Source organism: Astyanax mexicanus, chromosome 4 (assembly GCF_023375975.1).
Source record: "Astyanax mexicanus isolate ESR-SI-001 chromosome 4, AstMex3_surface, whole genome shotgun sequence".
NCBI lineage: Eukaryota > Metazoa > Chordata > Actinopteri > Characiformes > Acestrorhamphidae > Astyanax > Astyanax mexicanus.
The window spans coordinates 42080841-42104210 of NC_064411.1; the positions used below are offsets into that span (position 1 = coordinate 42080841).

At 38.2% G+C, this 23370-nt stretch overlaps 1 protein-coding gene across 1 annotated transcript in view; it reads left to right on the top strand.

Moving 5' to 3' along the window:
- ift80 (intraflagellar transport 80 homolog (Chlamydomonas)) overlaps nucleotides 1–23370 on the top strand; it is a 95818-nt gene that overhangs the window by 17510 nt on the left and 54938 nt on the right. Inside the window, exons 8-9 of the mRNA XM_049478665.1 lie at nucleotides 5604–5693; nucleotides 6790–6927. Coding sequence (XP_049334622.1) covers nucleotides 5604–5693; nucleotides 6790–6927 — 228 coding nt within the window. The remainder of the gene's footprint in view (nucleotides 1–5603; nucleotides 5694–6789; nucleotides 6928–23370) is intronic.

Below are 23370 nucleotides of genomic sequence, written 5' to 3' on the forward strand. Positions count from 1 at the left end.
TGATTCAGGAGCTGCTTGGTTTTTTTTTTATTTGATTCAGGTTATGTATGTGTGTGTAGTTGAGTGCGTATGTTTGTTTTTGTACACCAATAGGACAATACTGTCCTAACTTTGTATGTAATCCGGACAGTTTTTGGTTATTGGGATAGTGGTATGTAAATTGATCATAAAGCTCAGGAAAATGCAACTGTATACGTGTTTTATATTGTGAGTGAGGTTGAACACTGGCCAGCATGCTCATGGCAAGGTGACATGAGTTATAGGAATTAAAACAAGCCCTGAGTGGATGCCATTTAACATTCCTTGATGTCGCATGTATAGAAAATTAGCACCACAGGCATTACTACCCACAGTGGACAGTGCAGTAGGTGGTAATGATAATGACTGGTGGCATCTGGCTTAGCCTCTTAACAGATCATGGCCTGTATATGGGCTATAAGTAATGCAAAAATCTAGAAATCACACCCACATTCAATACAGGACACCTTAAATATCCTGCAGGTCAGGATATATAGGATACAATACTTCTCAGTCCATCTTTAATGTAATAGACCAGTGTGTATATATATATATATATATATATATATATATATATATATATACGTATATATATATATATATATATATATATATATATATATATATATATATATATACGTATATATATATATATATATATATATATATATATATATATATATATATATATATATATACAGTGAGTCCAAGAAGTATTTGATCCCTTGCTGATTTTCTTCGTTGGCCCACTAATAAAGACATGATCATTCTATACTTTTAATGGTAGATGTATTCTTACATGGAGAGACAGAATATTAAAAAGAAAATCCAGAAAATAAATCTAAGGAATATATATTAATTGATTTGTATTTCATGGAGTGAAATAAGTATTTGATCCCTTAGTATTCATTAGCAGTTCTGGCTTTTACAGACCAGTTAGACACTCCCAATCAACTTGTTACCTGACCTGAAGCCACCTGTTCTCACTAATCACTTGTGTGAAAAACACCTGTCCACAGAATCAGACAGATCACACAGATTTCAAGTCTCCAACATGGGTAAAACCAAAGAGCTGTCACAGGACCTCAGAGTCAGAATTGTTGACCTTCACAAAGCTGGAATGGGCTACAAAAAGATTAGTAAGGTGTTGGATGTGAAAGTAACAACTATTGGTGCAATTATCAGAAAGTTTAAAGAGTATAACATGACAATCAACAGACCTCGGCCCGGTGCTCCAAAGAAGATTTCGCCTCGTGGGGTGGCAATGATGCTGAGAACGGTCAGAAATCGTCCTGCAACCACTCGGCAGGAGTTAGCAAATGACCTGAAGGCAGCTGGGACCACAGTTTGCAAGGAAACAATTGGCAACACTTTGCGCAACAATGGATTCACATCCTGCAGTGCCCGAAAGGTACCCCTGCTGAAGAGAGCACATGTGGAGGCGCGCCTCAAGTATGCCAATGATCATTTGAAAGATGAACCAAGTTATTGGGAGAAGGTTTTGTGGTCAGACGAGACCAAAATTGAACTTTTTGGCCTCAACTCCACCCGCCATGTGTGGAGGAAGAAAAATGCTGCCTATGACCCCAAGAACACTGTGCCCACCGTCAAGCATGGAGGTGGAAGCATAATGTTTTGGGGGTGTTTCTCTGCCAAGGGTACAGGGCTACTTCACCGCATCACTGGGAAGATGGATGGAGCCATGTACCGCACAATCCTGAGGGACAACCTCCTCCCCTCTGCCAGGGATCTGAAAATGGGCCGTGGTTGGGTCTTCCAACATGATAACGACCCTAAACATACAGCAAAGGCAACAAAGGATTGGCTCAAGAAAAATCACATTAAGGTCATGGAGTGGCCCAGCCAGTCGCCAGACCTCAATCCGATCGAAAATCTATGGAGGGAGCTGAAGGTCAGAGTTGCCAAGCGACAGCCCACCAACCTTCATGATTTAGAGAGGATCTGCAAAGAAGAGTGGGCCAAAATTCCCCCTGGTGTGTGTGCTAAACTTGTGGTTAACTACAACAAACGTCTCACCGCTGTGCTTGCAAACAAAGGCTTTGCCACTAATTATTGAGTGTGTTTGGCAAGAGGGATCAAATACTTATTTTCCTCATTGAAATACAAATTAATTAAAATATATTCTTTAAAATTATATTCTGGATTTTCTTTTTAATATTCTGTCTCTCCATGTTAGAATATATCTACCTTTAAAAGTGCAGAAGGATAGTGTCTTTATTAGTGGGCAAACAAAGAAAATCAGCAAGGGATCAAATACTTCTTGGACTCACTGTATATATATATACGTATATACGTATATATATATATATATATATATATATATATATATATATATATATATATATATATATATATATATATATATATATATATATATATATATATATAGATGTAAACTACACCAAAATTAAGAGAAGGCTCCAACACAGATCTCATAATATAACAAATGAACTGTCTAGTTTCAGACCATTTATTCTAGTACTGGTTGATAGTATTGTGAGAGTGTCAGAAAATGAAGGTGTTGATAAAACTGCTTGTTTAACTAATAGGGCTTTTGTGATTTATTTTTATTTATTTTAGACATATATGTTCAGTAAATCCTGTTTTTAACAAAATTTTATTTATTTAAGACTGAAAGGGCTAAACCATGTCTATTGATGCTGAAGTGTGGGTTAGGTATAAGATCAGGCTTTTAAAATAAAATAAAATAAGAGCCTGTTTACACCTGGCAGTTTGTTTTTGGTAATCAGATCACGTTCATATTTCACTTGTCTTCACAATAAGTCAGATGTAAAGACCCTGAAGATGCTGATTGGATTATGTCAAGATCACTCAAACCATGTTCAGAGGTACTCAGAGGTTGATTTTTTCCCTATTAATACAGTTGTAAATGGAATGTGTTTTCTGTGAGCAGATTCTGTCAGGCAAGTAGAAATACATCTGCTTTTTAATAACAAGTGTAAACAGAGTTCAGACAAAGAGTTCAGTTCCAGATACTGCCTATATACAAAATGCATGTTAATGCTAGGTGTAAACAGGCAGTTTGAGACTTTGTATACTGTATAGTATACTGTATACACATACATGGATGACCCTGTGAACTTGTGTGGTAGGTTGTATGGAAACGGGCTGTATTTGGGTTTATATTACAAAGTCATCAGAGTATAGAATTATTAGAATACGTTTTTTTTGCATCCGTTTGTTGGCACACTAATGTGAATTGAGTGCATTATTGGAGACCTGTCTTTAATATGAGAGAGAGGGGGGGTCCTGAGGCATGAAAGTGGACTGCAACCCCCTTCCACTTGGCCAACTCCGAAACGAACACATTGCTCTGTTTTCAATTATGACAAGTCGGAACAATTACCGTAACAGAGAACAGGCCGGCTGATCTGTCAGCTGTTTCAGCGCATGTCTTGCGAAGCGTCCCTCATTTTATTCCCATACTGCCTCTCTTTTTCTCTGTCTCCTTTTCTCTTACTTTTTCTTTTATTATTATCCTCCCATGCTTGTTCCTCCTTGTTTCCTTTCAACTCTCAGCTGTGATGAATTCTTTGTCTACTCTTGAAAATTAAGGTTTTTCAAATGGTTATTTGCACAGTACCCTCTTTGGTTATTGGGATTTACTTGTATGTCAGGTAAAGGTTCTTTAGACCTTTAAATGGTTGTTTATACTCGCTCTTCTCTATTATAAACTTAATTCTTTAAGAAACAGCATGAAAGAACCATTTAAAGCATCTTTATTTTTAGGAGTGTAGACTGAATCATTTTGTGGATGCAATGCTAATTTAGATTTACAGCGTCTACATATTTCAAGCCACATGAACCCACATTACAAATACATTACCGTGGAAGGGGCAGGCCTGTGGTTCCAATATTAAGTTGATCATTCACATTATTGATTATTTTCCATATATTTTCCATTATATTTTCCATTTCTTTGCTGTTTTGGACATGCAGCATTATATGGGAATTGGTGTTTTTTTGGCCTCTTTGTACAGCCGAGTGATGTAAGTTATGCTTTGAGCCTCCCTTCCCAAAGGACACTTATTTTTGGACAAGCAGAAATATACATATAACCATCACTGTGAGATTAAAATAAAATGTGGAGTAATATTAATTTACATACATAAGACTCAGATTATACAGTATTGCACAGTTCTCATGTTGTCCTGCCTGCTTACATAGTGTAGTTTGCAGACATGTGGTAAATATTTTATAAAAAAAAATAACAATTCTAAAACACAAGAAGAATAAATACACAACCATAAAGTTGAAGAGTTGGACTTGAAAATAACAATATAAAATGATTATAGATTGGAGTTATGGGCCATAGCAAAGGGTTATAAAAATCTATTAAAACAGTAGGTTTGCAGTGTTGTTGATGAGCACTACAGCTCTGGGCAAGAAGCTGTTAGCCTGTCTGGTTGTACTACCAGAGGGAAGCTGTTCAAAGAGGTGATGTCCAGGGTCAGAGGGGTTGGCTATAATTTTGCCAGCTTGCTTCACTGTTACCCTGCTGTTATGTGCTGTATGTCCTGAGGCATTGGCAGAGTACACCCGGTGATCCTCTCTGCTGTCCTGATTACGTGCCGGAGTTCATTCTTGAGGAGGACAATCCAAACCAGATGGTTGTAGATGATGTGAGGATGGACTTGATAATGGCGGTGTAGAGCTGAATCATCAGGGCCTGAGGCAGGTTGAATTTCTCCCACAGCCTCAGGAAGAGCATCTTATGCAGTACTCTCTGGCAATAATTAGATGGAGCTGGTTAGATTTATGTTCTGCAGAAACTCCAGGAGAAAGTTGCTGACCATTGGGTAGAGGGACAAATTGAATATTCAGATTTTCAGTGTTGAATAGTATTGCAAAGACAAACAACATGTTTAAAAGGTGACAAATAACATGTTTGGCAGCCTAAGTTTCTGGTTTATGCAGCAGGGCCTGTAAGTCATTAGTGAAGATGTTGCTAATGTTTGGAATAATACACTCAATGATTACAATATTAAAGCAATAGGATACATTTTGATGATAACTGTACAATTGAAAGGAGGCCCCAGTTGGACAGCTTCAAGCCTGCATACAAAAAGAGATCTTATTTCAATGTGGTTGTATATGGAGGTATATGGGTTCTATATGACATCCTGTAGATCCTTCACACTGGGAGGTTGTCAATGCTAGCGTCCCAGCCGGTCCCATAAAGTCTAAATTGGCCAGGCCAAACAGGCAGGATTAAAGCTTTCACCACCAGCCCACCACACTAAAAGCTGATTATTGTCGGATTCTGAACAGAAAATAGATTAGTATCAAGTTTTCTGGCTTGCAGTCGACAGTCTCTCATCAGGAGGTACACTACCAAAAAGTAGCCCCTAAGAGCCTTTTTATAATGCAGCAGAGGAAGCATTTTTGTGCCTTCTTGTGGCAAAATCCAGTGCCTGACCAAACCACTCCTTGAATGATTGATGCATCTGCCTGAGACAATGCTAAGTTTTGGAGTTTTGGAGTGTTTTTTTTAACAATATACCTCATTAATAATCTCTTTCTTTCTTTATCTCTCTATCCAGTGGAAAGCTCATGATGGCATTATTCTGAAAGTGGACTGGAACTCCATGAATGACCTAATTTTGTCTGGAGGTGAAGATTGCAAATACAAGGTAACAAAGGCTTTATCACAGCGTTTTAGTTTTCCATCCTGCATTGCAGAAAAGTTAAACTTTACAACACCCCCAGTTCTTTCGTTTTTTAGGAAACCTTTTTGTGGTGCTGCACAACCAAGGCAACCTTGATTTGCTTTGTTATGGGATAGTAGTATGTAAATTGGTCAGGAAGTGTTACCTTAGGGGACAGCTTGTGGACACCCACGCCTGTAAAAGTTGTGAAGTACGTGCCAAATGGTATTTAACTTTCATCAATCCACAGTGTCACATTGTGTATATGACAGGAATACATCGAAGGCATTATCACCCACAGTGGACAGCGCAAAATGTCAATGATTGTGACCAGCAGCGTCTGGCTAGACTTGTTAGTTGGAAAAGACAAATGATTCCATAGACAAATTGCATCCACATTTAATGCAGGACGTTCTACAAGCTTCCAAGGGACAAAAGTATTGTGTGTGTGTGTATATATATATAATAAAAAAAATAACAATATGATATAATAACAAAAAAGATGCAGAGCTTTCAGACCTCAAATAATGCAAAGAAAACAAATTGATATTCATAAAGTTTTAAGAGTTCAGAAATCAATATTTGGTGAAATAACTCTGTTTTTTAATTACAGTTTTCATGCATCTTGGCATGTTCTCCTCCACTAGTCTTACACACTGCTTTTGGATAACTTTATGCCACTCCTGGTGCAAAAATTCAGGTAGTTCAGTTTGGTTTGATGCCTTGTGATCATCCATCTTCCTCTTGATTATATTCCAGAGGTTTTCAATTTGGTAAAATCAAAGAAACTGATCTCTTACTTTTTGCTGTGCTGTACACACACACACACACACACACATAAAATTGGTGTTCATAACTATCACAGGTTTATACCACTACAACTAAAAATTTTGCATACTCAAAGCTGAAGTAAAGTGAAACTGAAGTAGAGTTTTCACTGACAGATTTTACTATGTTCATAAACTATGTACAGTAATGAGTCAGTCTACATAATATCAGTGAGTTGCATTACAGTTCTGGGGAGATTATGGTAATGCCTTTAAATCATTGGATTGTGCTTAAATCTCTCTTTCTGATTTAGGTCTGGGACAGCTATGGGCGTTTGCTCTACTCCTCCTCCAGTAATGACTACCCCATCACCTCTGTGGCCTGGGCGCCTGATGGTGAAGTCTTCGCCGTGGGTTCCTTCAACACCCTCCGACTGTGTGACAAGACTGGGGTAAGGAAAAACACACAAACACATGTCTAAACAGAGAGCTCCAGGTGCTGCCCAGATCCAAGATGGCTTGTGATGTCAGCCAGTTTCTATATACTCTCTTCAGATATCACAAATTTAAAAAGTGACTGTTTATAACAACTAGGTAATATGGTAAACAGGTGAGGATGAAATGGAACTGTACAATTGAAAGCTAAACAAATATTGCTAATTATAAGTAAAAAGAAGTAAGAAATAAGTTAAGATCACTTTTTATTAAGTCATTAAGATAATACATTAAGACTATGTCTAAGATGATTTCACTTGCTAAGATATTTATTTTTTAATATGGTTAGAATTGTATTCTTTTCTTTCCCAAAGACAATAGTGTTACTCACCCCAGAGAACTAGACTAGTGCTGGAAATAGTGATGTAATGAGGAAGGCAAGATGCTGGGGGATTGGGGTGTGTTCTGTGTGTAGGTGTGTGAGTCTGTGTAGGAGAAAGAGTCATAGTCATTGTGTAATCATATAACCTTGCAGTGGACTCTTTGTATGTGGAATTTTCCTTTAGATCAGCCTGGTCATTCTCTGTCTGTGAGTCACATTTCAGAGGGTTCATGGCTACAGCATATTTATTTTATTTAAAATATTTCTTGGTTAAGTGTAATATTAATTAGCCTCTCATCATGATAATATTTTATGTGACCAATTTTTATTGTTATCGCAGTATACATTTATTTTTATGATCAACACATTGATAAAGTTGTAATTGCAGCTTGAATATTATCAAATATTAACAAATTGCATTTCCAACTGTTGAGCAACAGAGGGAGCTTTGTGTGCTGCAGACTGTAATAACGTGACATAACTAAGATGGAGGTAGAGTGAGGTAGAGGTCCACAGTGACAAGCACACCAAAGTACTTCTTAGCTTTGGATAAGATTCTGTGTTGTATGTTCTATGTTTTTTCTGATTCTCTGTATTGCACAATCATTTTGCGAACCCATCAGTTGTAAAAGCACTGCGTAAATAAATTTGATTTAATCTGATAAATAAGTGCAGCCAAGCAAAGTGCTTAAAACCTTCCAGGAGTTTAAATCATCACAATTCGAATCAATATCAGGATATCCAATAGCATTGTTTCAAATTGCATGTTTTGTTTATATCTATGCATATACAGCTGTGGAAAAAATAAGAGACCAATTCAATTTCTAAATCAGTTTCTCTGATTTTGCTGTTTATATGTATATGTTTGAGTAAAATGAAAATTTCTCCCAAATTCCAAATAAAAATATTTTCATTTAAAGCATTTATTTGCAGAAAATTAGAAATGGCTGAAATAACAAAATAAAGCAGCGCTTTCAGACCTATAATAATGCAAAGAAAAGTTCATATTCCTAAAGTTTTAACAGTTTAGAAATTAATATTTGTTTTTTAATCACAGTTTTCATGCATCTTGGCATGTTCTCCTCCACCAGTCTTACACACTGCTTTTGGATAACTTTATGCCACTCCTGGTGCAAAAATTCAAGCAGTTCAGCTTGGTTTGTTGGCTTGTGATCATCCATCTTCCTCTTGATTATATTCCAGAGGTTTTCAATTTGGTAAAATAAAAAATATATATAGTTTTTAAATGGTCTCTTTTTTTTTCCAAAACTGTATTTTCATACAGATGTATATTTATGTATATCGAAATATACATGTAAACATTATCAGTGGCAATATTGAGGGCAGCAAAAATGCTTGATGTCATGTTCATTGTCTCAACCATTACACCACAGCTTCTGGATAATCACAGTGTGCAACCAACATTATTTTAAGGATGCTGAATGATGTAGTACTCTAGCTTCACTTGTGAATGTTTGAAGTTGTGCTGTTCATGTTCTCTCTGGTCATTGTTTCACACCATCTTGTTAATGATCTGATTTTCTGGATTAGTTGTGTTGAGAGCAGTATAAACAGTAAAATGTGCAGGGCAGAGAGTCTAGTGTTGTAGCATTTGTGTTTGCCTCCAAGACTTAAGCAGCTCTAGAATGTCACAGCGTGGAGTGGGCGTGTGTTTGAAGTTTTGTCTATAGAGAGCAGGAGAGGCGGAGGACAGAAGCAATGGTGGGGAAAAATTAAAGAAATTCAGAGAAACCAACTTTTGAAAGTTTCCAGCTCTCCACCCCCCCCTCGTTTTTTACCAGCTGTCTTTGGAAGATCTTGCTGCTAACACTCGAAGGTTTTTTTTTTCTGCCCCCTCCCTCCCTCTTACAATCTATCACCCCTCCTTCTTTCAGTCTCTCACCTCCTCCCTCTTTCTTTTTTCTCTTATTCCTTTTTCTGCCTCCTTTTCATAACCTACATTAGATATATTTCATGTATTTCATATGTATTGCAGATATAAAACATATAAACATGCAGTTGCAGATTTCAGTCACGCTTGACAGGTGTGCAACCATTAACTCTGAAAAGGTATAGAGGTGGAATTAGTTCTGTTTGGATTTATGGAGTTCAGAGAAAGTGAGCAGTGTCAGCCAAATCTAAACTGAGAGAGGCAAAAGGTAACATAGACACATGGCATGTGGCAAAACATGGCATCCATTTACTCTATTTAAGTCATTCCATGCAAGCAGAGGTAAAATACATTGAGACTGACCCTTATTCTCAGTGTAGTATTTATAGTAATAAGATTTAAAAAGATCAAATGAAATATTTAATCATTTACACTTGTCGGACGTAAATAAACAAATTTTGAACAAAGATAATAGTAGGGCAAATGATGTGACAAATTTAACAAAATAATATTGTATTAATATAAGAGAAAAATAGGCTAATTGGAATAAATAAACCAAAAAATAAAAAATAAAAAACAGAACCTATGAATAAACTAAACTATTAATAATAAGAGTAATCCATTTTTGTAAGGAAAAAAGAAAACTGAAAACTCACATTAACAGGAATTGGAACAACATGAATAAAACTATTTGTCCCCCATTGACCTCTCATAGATTTGAAAAGTATTAACATGCCTGTTTTTCTCTGTACATTGCCTATAGATTAGATGTCGTGAAGAGCAAAAAGGGTTGGTGTATGTTTTTTATAGTTTATTTTAAGATATGTAATGTGATATAGCAGGATTTAATTCTAGGTAATTCCAGATAGTTTGATCATAAGGGTAAATGGAATTGTGGTGAAAAAAACCCCACAAAAATACAAGAACACTGTACAGCCTATGATATTTCTGTATTTCTGTTATACAGCAATAGTTTCAACTATTTAACTTTTTCCACTGCCGAGAGCATTCACTTTTTAATAGTCCTGGATTACGTGTTTTTGCTCTTTGCCAGGTAACGGTGAGTGAGTAGTTTCCAGCCTGTGAATTTCAGCATAGTGTTTACAGCTGCTAGCGCTGTCCCGGACCGCAGGAGTCAGTGGTGGTGAAAGGGTTAAGGGTTCTGCGAGGAGTCTCTGCGTTACTACCATGACTAATGGGCAGGAGTTTCATTCTGTATCTGGTACAATGAAACCTTGCACTTCACGGAGTGCTGGCTCAGCAGGAAGCCGGCTCGTTTAACCCTTCACCTCCAGCAGGACTCCACTTAGCCGCCCAGGGCAGATACAGCACACTCAAACTCTCCAACCACTCCTCCTATCAGCCTCGTGCTGGGGGCCTGGGGCCTCTATGGCACACCAGCATCTGCAAACATATGGATTACTAGAAATACATTTAGCCGCGCATATATATACCTTCCCTCATGAGTAAGCCAGTGACGCTACGCAGATAAGCTGCATTATGAGGCTTCAGACACATGATACCGTGTGTATGTGTGTGGGTATTCATGTGCTCGCTTGCCCCAATCCTAAGCCCCTTGAGGGGGTAGAACTGGCAACCTTAACCGCAAACAAGGGGTCCCACTGATTGAGGTTACCGAAGCCAAGTTCAGGTTGCACATTAAACTCACGAGTGTTAAATTAAACATACAAAATTAAATTTACTCCCTAACTTGATTGCTTTAACTGCCTCTTGTTACGTCGCCACAAAGGCGTGTGTGTAAGTGGCTGAGGAGTGCTGCAGAGGCGCTTGTTTTGGATGGGGATTGCATGAATGGCTTTGATAGAGTGGCCCTCATTCCCAGGGCTGTGTTTTGACAAGAACCTGGTGATACAATACAGTGTGTTTCAAGAGACTGAGGTTATTATTCAATGCATTTTAATGTATTGCAGTACTGTAAGCTGTAATTAAATATATTTAGAAAGTAAAAGTAAAAGTGTATTATTAAAGTATACTTTTTATCCAATCAAAACAATGGGATCTTAAAATAGAGTACAACACTACTGTCTTGTAGTTGGGGTATGCACACAACACAAAATCAAACACTGTCTGGCTGATACTAGTTTTTAAACATTAACTAGAGATCTGGGACAGTAATTTGACATTAGAATGCAATCATGGAGAGCCAATAGTGTGTAAGACTGGTGGAGGAGAACATGCCAAGATGCATGAAAACTATGATTAAAAACCAGGGTTATTTAACCAAATATTGATTTCTGAACTCTTAAAACTTTATGAATATGAACTTCTTTTTTTGCATTATTTGAGGTCTGAAAGCTCTGCATCTTTTGTTATTTCAGCCATTTCTCATTTTCTGCAAATAAATGGGGAGAAATGTTGTCCTTAGTTTATAAAATTAAACAACAATGTTAATTTTACACAAACATATACCGTATTTTTCGGACTATAAGGCGCACTTAAAAACTTTTAATTTTCACAAAAATTGACAGTGCGTCTTATAATACGGTGCGCCTTTTGTATGGATTTTACTCGTCAGGTTGTAAGGAGCAGTAAACACACACTCCATGCAGCGTTATACAGAGTTTCAGTGCTATACAGAGTCCAGAGCCGTGCAGCTCCGAGGCTGAGCAGCAATAGCATTAGCTAGATGCTAACCGCTAAGCTAGCTAGCTTATTCACTGAGATCAGAATTATCTAAATTTTACTCGTCAGGTTGTAAGGAGCAGTAAACACACACCGTGCAGCGTTATACAGAGTTTCAGTGCTATACAGAGTCCAGAGCCGTGCAGCTCCGAGGCTGGAGCAGCAAATAGCATTAGCTAGCTTATTCACTGTTCAGAGATCAGTATTATCTAAATTTTACCCGTCAGGTGTAAGGAGCAGTAAACACACACTCCGTGCAGAGCAGCAATAGCATTAGCTAGATGCTAACCGCTTAGCTAGCTAGCTTTTTCACTGTTCAGAGATCAGTATTTTCTAAATTTAGCACTTTTAATACTGCTGGAGCAGTATTATTAGAGTTAGATGCTAATCGCTAAGCGTTCACCGTTCAGAGGTGAGTTATCGGCCTGTAAGTCTGTGCTGCTTTGCCTGGCTAGCATTAGCTAGATGCTAAGCGCTAACTCTCTCAGAGGTGAGTTTTATCAGCCTGTAATCTGCTTGTTTACCGTGTTAAAACAAGCTACGGGGGACGAATCGCTAGCTAATATCTCACTGACTTACCAGAACACGCAGGATTACTCAGTGTAACGCTGTCGTTTAAGTTTGGGTTAACTTTACTAGTTTAGGTGACTAGCTAGCGTGCTAGCGGATAGCTATGCTAACGCTGGTGCAGCAAGCCTTAGTGGACATCTGGAAATCTAAGCTTACTGTAAATAAACTGAAGCACGTTACTCACCCAAATAAACAGTTTTCAGGAGAGGAATCTGTGTAGATTAATATCCAGCACTCGTTTGACTTTGAAAGAGCTAGATTTATATATACTGAGACGCTCCACCGGCAAGCGACCACCCCCGGTGGGGGAAGGGAAACATGGCGCCACCCCTGTTCACTTTGATATAGGCACCCTTTCTAGTGTCACTTAACGCGCCTTATAATGCGATGCGCCCTATGTATGGAAAAATAGCAGAAAATAGGCGTTCTTTGATAGTGCGTCTTATAATACGGTGCGCCTTATAGTCCGAAAAATACGGTACCTATAAATAGCAAAATCAGAGAAACTGATTCAGAAAGTTAAGTGATCTCTTTTGATTTTTTTCCAGAGCTGTATATATGGGCACAGAGTGGTCCAGCAGTCTAAAGTGCTGCCACTGTGATCCAAAGCTCGCTGATTTAAATCCTGGTCATGCAGCTTGCCGTCAGCTGCCGGAGACCTGAGAAAGCAACATCAGGAACTTAGCAGAAGCAGGCCATTAATACAGAATATACATAGTGGAAACACTGACATTTTTCCCATAATTACTGGAGTATACAGAGCACCATTGTTTTCTTTAAAAAGAATTTAACTAGACTACTTTAAATTAAAACAATACACTTATCATACACTATATGGACTAAGTAGTGGAAAACACCTCTTAGTATTTTAATTTAGGTATTTTACTCAATTCCATTGCAACAAGTGTGTAAAATGAAGCAACTAGCCATGCAGTGTGCCTTTACAGACACTAATGTGGTACTGTGATAGGATAGCATCACTGCAACAAGCCAGTTGGTAAAATTTCTTCCATCCTAGATATTACATCATCAACTGTATGTGGTATTATTAAAAAAAGTGGAAGCATTTACGCTTAAATGCCTATAAAATGGGATATCAATGGGATATCATACAAGAGGTTCCTGTAAGTATCTCAGTATTTTTGTTCATCTAGTGTAGAACAGTTTAGCAGTGCTGTTTGATCTGATATATTTCCTTCATACAAAGCAGAGCAGAGCAGTGAATGCGCTTGAGTCCAGTCAATTTAAAGCAGTGTTTTATTCAGTGGGAGCTTGAGTATATGGGAATGCATGCATGCGTGTGTGTAAGTGTCCAAGCGCGTGAGTGCACACACATGCACATGTGCCCACTAGACAACAGTCTATTTACGAGTGGCTGCAGCTGGTGTCTAGCGTCTGGGCTCTGTCACAATCCCTGACACTGTGTCACCCCTACTAACAAGTGTGACTGTTTCTGCACGCTCTTCTCTCGCTCTTGCTCTCACACACATACACACACACACACACACATAAACACAGCGGGCATGAGTGTGTCTCCTTTCATTGCCGACTATAGCTGGGTACTGTTTGCTGAGCATAGCTGCAGAGATTGACTAGACGGAGACATGACCAAGCCATAGATCTTAAATATTGACCTGTCGACCGTTGGTGTTCATTTTTCTACTACAGCATCTGGCAAAATTTTGGCACACTTGGATGAAGAGTTTTAAATTAAGCAGTATGTTTTATTTGTTGATTCAAAATAACATAATATACTATATACAAAATTAGTAACTTGCAACAAGACAATGTAAAACCAATGCTGCACACATTGTAAAGGTGGTAGAAGCTATTGGTAGACACTAGTATTGTGTAGCACCCGCTCTGGCCCAGTGAAGTGCAGTACCTCAACATGGCATTGATTGAACTGTTGGCACAAATGCACCAGACAGTCCTGAGAGAGCAGTGCTCATTTTAGATGAGGTTTTGGTTCAGTATTTCAGAATGTCTGAAGCAGCTTTTGAAAAAGATATGTGTCATGATTGGGTCATTTAAAGGCCAGTCGATTCCAGTTTCCAGCCACCCTTGACAGCTGATAAGAGAATTACCATTGGTTCATAAAGACTGGACACGTATGGGGATGTAGTACAGTATCATATTGTAGTATAGGGTAATATAGAGTGGTATATGCAGTACAGGGTAGTATAGGGCAGAATAGGAACTAGATGGCAGTGTAGGGAGTATGTGGTAGTAAAGGGTTGCAGAGAGACTACAGGCAGTATAGGGAGCATACAGTAGTGTACAAACTGTAGGGTGGTATAAAGAGTACACTGTAGAATAGGGTAGTATAGGGAAGTATGGGGTAGTACACAGGGAATAGGGTAATACAGGGTGGTAAATGCAGTATAGGAGAGTATAGGGCAGATTAGGGACTATAATATATGGTAGTACTGGTAGTACAAATGGGTATAGGGTAGTATTGGGAATATAAGGTAGTATAGGCTAGTAAAGGGGGTATAGGATAGTTTTGGGAATATAAGGTAGTATAGGCTAGTAAAGGGGGTATAGGGTAGTATTGGGAATATAAGGTAGTATAGGCTAGTAAAGGGGTATAGGGTAGTATAAGGAATATAAGGTAGTATAGGCTAGTAAAGGGGGTATAGGGTAGTATTGGGAATATAAGGTAGTATATGCTAGTAAAGGGGGTATAGTGTAGTATAAGGAATATAAGGTAGTATAGGCTAGTAAAGGGGGTATAGGGTAGTATTGGAAATAAAAGGTAGTATAGGCTAGTAAAGGAGGGTATAGGGTAGTGTAGAGAAACATTTGGCATAAGACGTAGCTCTTACTAGAATTGTTTGATAAAGGAATTTGTATTTTCAATTGGTATATGGCATTTCATTTCCATATTGCTTCCCTTACAGTTCAGTTTTGCTTTCACTTTTGTTATGGTCCAACTGTTTTCTTCAGGACAAACTCAAACGAGCCTAAATGTGGTGTACTGTATGTCTTCCAATGATAATAACGTTGGCATTTACTTTCCTCTGAGCAGACCCCAGCCCTTGCCCACAGAATGTGTGTCGGGGGCTAATTTGGAATGGTGTGATGGATGGGTTGAGCCAGTCATGTCTTTACTTCTGGTTTGGGTTGAAAATGCGGCCTCGCGTCAGAGAGCAAACCCTGCCGTCCACTAATTAGCCAGAACAAATGGAGAAAGTTATAGGGATGGTATATTTAACAATATAGTGGCAAGCCCATCGTGTACAGCCTCAGTTAACCTCTGTATGCTCCGCCCACAAATGCTTTTTTGGAGAAGATTTATAGAACACTGGCTAACTCTTTACTCTTTTGAGGACCTGGAGTGTTCTGTTTGTTTAATATTTGTATAAAAATATATAATGAATATGCTTTATTGCTGACCCCAGAGGCAATTAATTTGTCCAAACATACTTAATATCTGAAAAATAAACCATATCCCCTACATTTACTCTTATTTGAGTGCAGACAGTTTTAACTCAAGGTATGTGATGTTTTGTCTGGTCAACTTTATTTTATTTGCATATAATTATAATATAATATAATATATTATATGCATACATTCCTGACACTGCATCAAGAACCGGCATTCAGTATTGAGTAACATTCACTAATGCCATGGCAAAACGGAAGTCATGTTGACCATGCCTAGAAGTGGTGTCTCTAGGCTCTGATGCATCTGAGGTTCTCACACAGTAAAAATGTGTATTTTGGTGATCAGTATTTACAGATCTTTTTTGTAAGAAATGGATGCTGTGTGTCAGTACACTTTAAGCAGTAATGTAGACAAGTAGCGTTAAGATCTTAAGGCAACATATGTTGTGTATAAGACAACATTATTTTCAGGGATGTCCATGTATTTTCCAATAAGAAAATGCTTAAGCACATGCTGCACACTTTACAGTGGCATAGTGGCAAAAGAGGAGGGTATGGGTACTAGACTGGTCTACCTGAAGTCCTGACCTTTCCTCAGTAGCGAATATGTGGGGGACAACAAAACAACACATAAAAGCCACAGTGTTAAATGCTTCACTGTCCCAACTTTTTCTTTTTTAATATGTTGCTTTAAATGTCTTGCTTAACATATCATCCTCTAGTTACCTAGTTATCCATAGTAAAACACATTCAGATCATGGATGCTTATCTAGGTTTTACAAACTGCATTTTTTTACTTGTTCACTGCCCTACTTTCCCACAATCCTTGCCCAAAATGCCATAACTTAGTTAAACACATCTATATTTGTCTTCCACACACCTGAGGGCAAGTGTGAGAAAACAAAAACTATGTGGACATTTATAGACTGGTTTGCCCTGTCTGCGTATGTGTGTGTATAGCAGCACCGACTAGGGAGTCGCTTTAGAGGCAGCAGTGCTCTTAAAGCTGCCATGCCAACTCGTATTTTTACCTCGTGCACCATTGGGCCATACCTCTGACGGCTGTTTTAACTGGCTGTGAAGTAGCGGCCGTTAAAGCCAGAATGTGCCCGCTTGTATGAAAACATTTCATAGGTAGCTTTAGCCAGATGTATTAAATGGAGAAGTGGCAGTGATTATAAAAATAAATAGGTGTAGACGTTTAATCTAAAAGACAAATATACAATATTTGGACAAAAGTATTGGGACACCTTTTTATTCATTGTTTCCTCTAAAATTATAGTTATTAAAAAGATTTTGGAGTAACTGGGTCTACTGTCCAGGAAAGCTTTTTTTTAGGGTTTTAGGAGCATTGCTGTGAGGATTTGATTGTGTTCAATTGAAAAAGTGAAGTTGGTCACCACACTCATCTCATCCCAAACTCCTTATCTTATCCCAAAGCATTTGATAGATCTACTATTCGAGATAACACATTCGCTAACACATATAACACAATGCTGGGGGTTTTGCATGGTGCCAATAGAGTGTTATATAGTTGCCAGCAGGGAAAATGGTTGTAGTTGGTGGCTGGTGTGGCGCAGTAAAGGTTGGTGTGGCACAGTGGATAACACCATTACCTGCTATTGAACTACCACGTTATATGGGAGACTAGGCAAGACTCCTAACACTACATTGGTCCACCTTTGTAATAGAAATAACCTTGTCAATTGCCAAATGCTTTAAATGTCACTACTTTGTAATAGAAATAACCTTGTCAATTGCCAAATGCTGTAAATGTCAATGTAAAAGTTAATTTTTACATTCTATTCACATATATCAAGTAAAATACCGTATTCATCATCACATTTTAGGCTTGGAATCACTTTACTATTATTTATTTATTTTTTAAAATATATTTTTTTACAAACTGGTTATTTTCTAGCTAAAAGAAACAACTGTACATGGCTAGACTAGTAACTTAGCCAATAATTTTTTTCTTGGGTTTTTAAAAGCGCATGTGACCTACTGTGGCTTTCTGTGGTCTTTCTATGGTTTTTATTTAATATAGTATTGTCAAAATGCTTTGTGGTGTGTTGTGGCAGTGCTTGGAGTCATAAAGCACCTGTGTGCAGCAACTCACAGTGCCAGCACTGGCATGTGACGGGCTTTACATTACTTTTTTAACATTGCGAATGATCTTTTTTTTACCTGAGAAACCTATGTATCTTAGTGTTAGTTAGTGTTAGTTTAATTACTGTTCTTTTTTCTTATATGTCTGTCCTCCTTATTTCTCTCTTCCTTGTTGCACTTTATGTATCCCTAGTTTCAAATTAAAAGCCCTTCTGCAAAATATGTGTAGCGGCAATTAGAGGTGTCATATTGTATCATAGAGAATAGTATCATTATAATTTTTTTAATGACAACAAAAAGTCCATTTTGTGATAACTGCAGTATTTTCTCTTGAAAGCAGTTCATATTGTATTTATTTTGCTATTAGGTTATATTTGCACTTATTATGTTACAATATTTATTTTACACTTTTTGTCCACAAAATCTAAAACATTAACATTTGTAGTAGTATATTCTTGAAATTATTGAAATATCTTAGTGTTTTGTCATGGCAGGAATATTGTTAAAGCAAAAATAACCGTAAATATTTTGATATAATTTTAAAGCCATATCTCCCACCTCTAGCTGCAATACTGGTGTTTATGCAGACAGTCTACAGTCTAAATAATTTATGCATTAAGTTAATGGGGATATTAAAAACATCCTAAAACTGAACATGTCAAGTGTATGGCTGAGATCAAAAAATAAAAAAAACTCTTTTAATGCAAAATGTAGCCTGATAAACGCCGGCGCTGTCAAATTTGAAACTTTCCTTCAGTTTTTGTCTCCGCTGGCAAGACCTGGGCTGGCCTTTTCTAATGCTGTAGGCAGAGGGAGTGAGAGAGAGTGAGTAGGAGAGAGAGAGAGAGAGCATGTGTGAGTATAAGTCAGTGAAAGACGAAGAGTGGAGGAGCCCAACCCAGTTGCCTGGGGAGAAAACTGTTGCTGACTCAGGACTCTCTTTGTTTCGCTGCTCGCTCACCCTCTCTCTCTCCGTCTCTCTCCTGCTCTCTCTCTCCTTCTCTCTTTCTCTCCTGTCCAACCCCTCCACATCTGCTGTTTTTCCACACAGTTGTGCCCTCTCTCTCTCTCTCTCTCTCTCTCTCTCTCTCTCTCTCTCTCATATTCTCGCTTGCCTCCACCCCCCCATAGCCTGATCTGTCGTTTTAATAGTGTCGCTTTCTCCATCTGCAAGGGCTGAGGCCGGGCTTTCTAATGTGATAAAAACAGATAAGACCTAGAGAAAGAAAGAAAAAGTACTCATAAATCTGCACTCATGCCTCTCTCTCTCTCTCTCTCTCTCTCTCTCTCTCTCTCTCTCAAGCCCTCTCTCTCTCTCTCTCTCTCTGTCTCACTCTCTCTCCCTCCCTCCCTTTCACAGTCTCTCTCACTCTCTCTATTTCTCTCTTTGCCCCTACCCCTCCTTTGGTTCTCATGCTCCACTGACAGCACCCCTGCTTCAAACGCCGCAAGCTGCTGGTCCACTTTCCAGACGTCTTGCCTTGCCTTGCTGCGCACACACTGTCATGTCCCAGGGCGCCAGGCGAGAGCGGTTGAACCCTATTTTAAGACGGCGCTTGGATCAGTGTTGGAGCTTTCCTGAAACAAAAAAAGAAAAAAACAAAACAAACGGCGGCAGTGCCAAGGAGAAAACTAGTCTGGATTACAGACAGATATAGGTCCAGTTTTAACTCACAGTGTAAAGAGCACAGCAGGGCTGCACAATTTAGTATTTAACAGTTATTATTACAGTAGTACTGTTGCACAAAAAAATAATATTGGCAAGAAATGCAGTGAGCAGATACACATTTATATAACTCATAACAAGCTTATTAGCTGAGGTGGCACGATTTATGTCCGATATGATAATGCAGATATCTAATGAAACTGCCAATTGTAGTTTTATAAGATATCTTTTTTGCCACTCTTGAAATAAAGATGTCAGATGTGCACATTGCTTAAGATAAACATCTAAATAACATCATGCTCGAAACCACATGCTGAAACAAATATTCTATTTTTCTTTGAAGCCAAGAATATTGGCCTGTAAGCTTAAGAATCGAGCATTTACTGTACTGTACGCGCAGACTAATATCAGATTATGCTTTTCCTTTCTTTTGATATTTAATCTTAGATCCAGTGATTTTGGCTAGTTTCTATAATGAGTACTGGATTGGCACACCCCTTCTCATTAGTGGAGAAGTTAGAGGATATTTTGGCAGTATATCAGTGTCAGTTGATTTGTAACCTAAATATCTGTTAAATATCTGATCACTCATGGCTGTGGAGACCCAATAAAAAAACTGGATACCCCTGTTGAGAGTCCACCACTCAACCATACAGTCAGTATCAAAACACAGCAAAGCTAGCTAGCAAATATAGATGATGACACTCTGAGTCAAGTAAAAATCTTTCAAGACTTCCAGTTACTCCAACATAAGTCTGATGGATGTTTTTAGTACCCTTGATTTCAAAAGTAACTTTTTACCATATAGTGTACCATATAAGGAGAAACAAAGTAAGGAACTTTAACCCTACTAATCTAACACTCTTGAGAGTATCCTTCACTGCCTAGTACAGTAAGAAAGCCAAACTTTCTTGACGTCAGACATCTGCGCATCAGAATAGAAGCTACCTCATGTTGACACCCACTCCACCAAAGCAGAACAGCAGTGACAAGCCACAGATAACCACAAGATAATCTTCCCACAGTGTTCTGTAAGAGCTAAAACAAAGCCTTATCTAAACAGCTATCTCCAATTATGTTGCAGAGACAGAAAAAGACACAGGCCAGTGCAGAGGCTGCACTCCTAGCACTAAAATCACTGCATGATGCAATAAATCACTGTCCCATGGCCTCATTCTGGCCTTTTTTTTCTAACACAAGATATAAACTAAATTATAATGGATACCAGTGGTGGAGTCGATTTCTTTCATTTCAGCTAAACTATGTCTGCAATCTGCCTGTATACATTTGCTGCACATTTTATGACAACTTTTCTGATAGAGTGGGCAGAGTGAGGCAGATGTTCAGAGAACTATTCTCAGTCCACAGTGTCGTGCATACCAGCGATATGTTGTAGAAGGCATTACCATCCATTCACAGTGGTCAGTGCAGTATGTGGTAATCCTTACTGGTGGTATCTGGTAAAAAATTGTGACTGTGAACAGACAAGTGACTCTGGAAGAAAAGTGACATCCAAATTCAATGCCAGATGCACCACATGCATATTCCACATGTCATTGCAGCATTCTTAAGCTTTCATGGCATATAGCAAAAGTCATGGGACACTATACTACTTCCTATCTCCTGTTTTTTTTGCACGTCAGTGTATACATATATGATTATATTCAGTGGGTGAGTAATGACCATAAAACACATACGAATGCATGTGTTGCTACACAGTTTGTGTTGGCCATTCTCTAGTCATCTATTAATTGTCACAGGACACTGCCAACAGGATGCTCATTACTGGTTGGATATTTTATGCTGATGGACTGTTCTCACTGTTTAAAAACTCCAGCAGCACTGCTGTTTCTGATGCAATTGTAACAGTGCAACACACACTATTGGTAGAAATTTGAACACCCAATAAATCATATTTTTTTCATGAGTCTCTTGAGCTCAACTTCAGATGTGCAATTCTGCTCAAAGGCAAAAAATGGGGATTGTGAAATGATAGAGTAAACAAACAATAAGAGAACCAATAGATAAGAAGTGGCGTAAAGTGAAGTGAGAAGTATGGAGCTGTCCAGTCTACCCTCTCTTCAAAAGAAAAGTTGGCAAAACAGCTGCTCTGGGTGGACTGGTCTCTATAAAATGTTAAAATGGGGCAGTTCTCTTTCTCTCTCACCTTTCTTTCTCCCACTTTCTGTATGGAAAGGGGGAGGGAAAGAGAGTGAAAGAAATAAATGACAGCCTCAGACACTGGTCTGCCAGCCCCTCTGGCAGAGTCATTACTCCCTGGGCCATTAAATCAGTACCTTCACAGGCAAGGCAAACATGTCAGAGAGAGAAAGAGAGGAGAAAAGAAGAGAAAGAGGGAGGCTCTGAGGACTGAAGGGTTATAGTTAGTGAATGAGAAGAATATTGTGTTTGAGTTATGTTGAGCAAAAGCTGATAGACATAGTGGCTTCTTTTTGACAAAAAATATTTTATTATTTAGTGAATTTATTTTTTTTCTTTAAAAAAGATAACAGGTATATCAAGTTCAGTTTGTTTTAACATCATATCGAATTTAAAATATGAACATTTAAAGTGCGAGTTAATGCAATGAGAGACAAATGTCTTTGCAAGTGGACTTTGACTTACTAAAAAGATAGACCCCCCAACTAGAATAGTGTCCCTGTGGATATATAAAATACCTTTATAGTTATATAACACATTCTGTATACAGCTATGAAAAAATAAGGTACCACTTAAAAATTATGAGTTTCTTTGATTTTACCAAATTAAAAACCTCAAATAATCAAAATGAAGATGGATGATCACAAACCATCAAACCAAGCTGAACTGCTTGAATTTTTGCACCAGGAGTGGCATAAAGTTATCCAAAAGCAGTGTGTAAGACTGGTGGAGGAGAACATGCCAAGATGCATGAAAACTGTTATTAAAAACCAGGGTTATTCCACCAAATATTAAATTCTGAACTCTTAAAACTTTATGAATATGAACTTGTTTTTTTGCATTATTTGAGGTCCTCCTTTTTGTTATTTCAGCCATTCTCTATTCTCATTTTTAGCAAATAAATGCTCTAAATGACAATATTTTTATTTGGAATTTAGGAGACATATTGTCCATAGTTTATAGAATAAAACAACAATGTTCATTTTACTCAAACATATACCTATAAATAGCAAAAACGGAGAAACTGATTCAGAAACTGAATTTTCTCTAGTAGATATTTCTCTAAAATGCTTGCAGAGGCTTTCTTTGGGTAGTGTGCCTCTTAGTGAGAAATCATTGTCCGCTACACATGCTTCTATGACCCGCTCAAAGACATTCTGCCCCGTTGACAGACTTCATTGGCGGGCATCATTGGACTAAGAGAAGCGTGATGGGAGCTTTGATGAATTGTTGGTCATCCCTTAGTCAGCCACCATTGCCTTAGGTGTTCATTAGTGCCTTGAGAAACTTCGACTGCTACAAACTAAAATCAAATCATCTTTCGTGACAAATCAAGGTTCTATTTGGAAACCAACAATGGTTTGGTTCAAGTATGGAGCCATTGCGACAGCTGCTACCTAACAGTTTGGTCACATGTCTTAACTCATGGCAGGTCTTTCAGCAGGCATTTTTCAGCAGGATAATGTTTGCCCATATAATGCAAAGTTTTCCCAGGAATGTTGCCACCAGATTACAGCACTTTCTTCACGTGTCTGGATGCCAGATTTATTGTCAATCAAACATTTATGCAAACCAACTTGGACATCAGCTTTGGAAACCTACAAGTGTGCACGACCCACAGGCCCCATTGCAGCATCTTTGGGCAAATG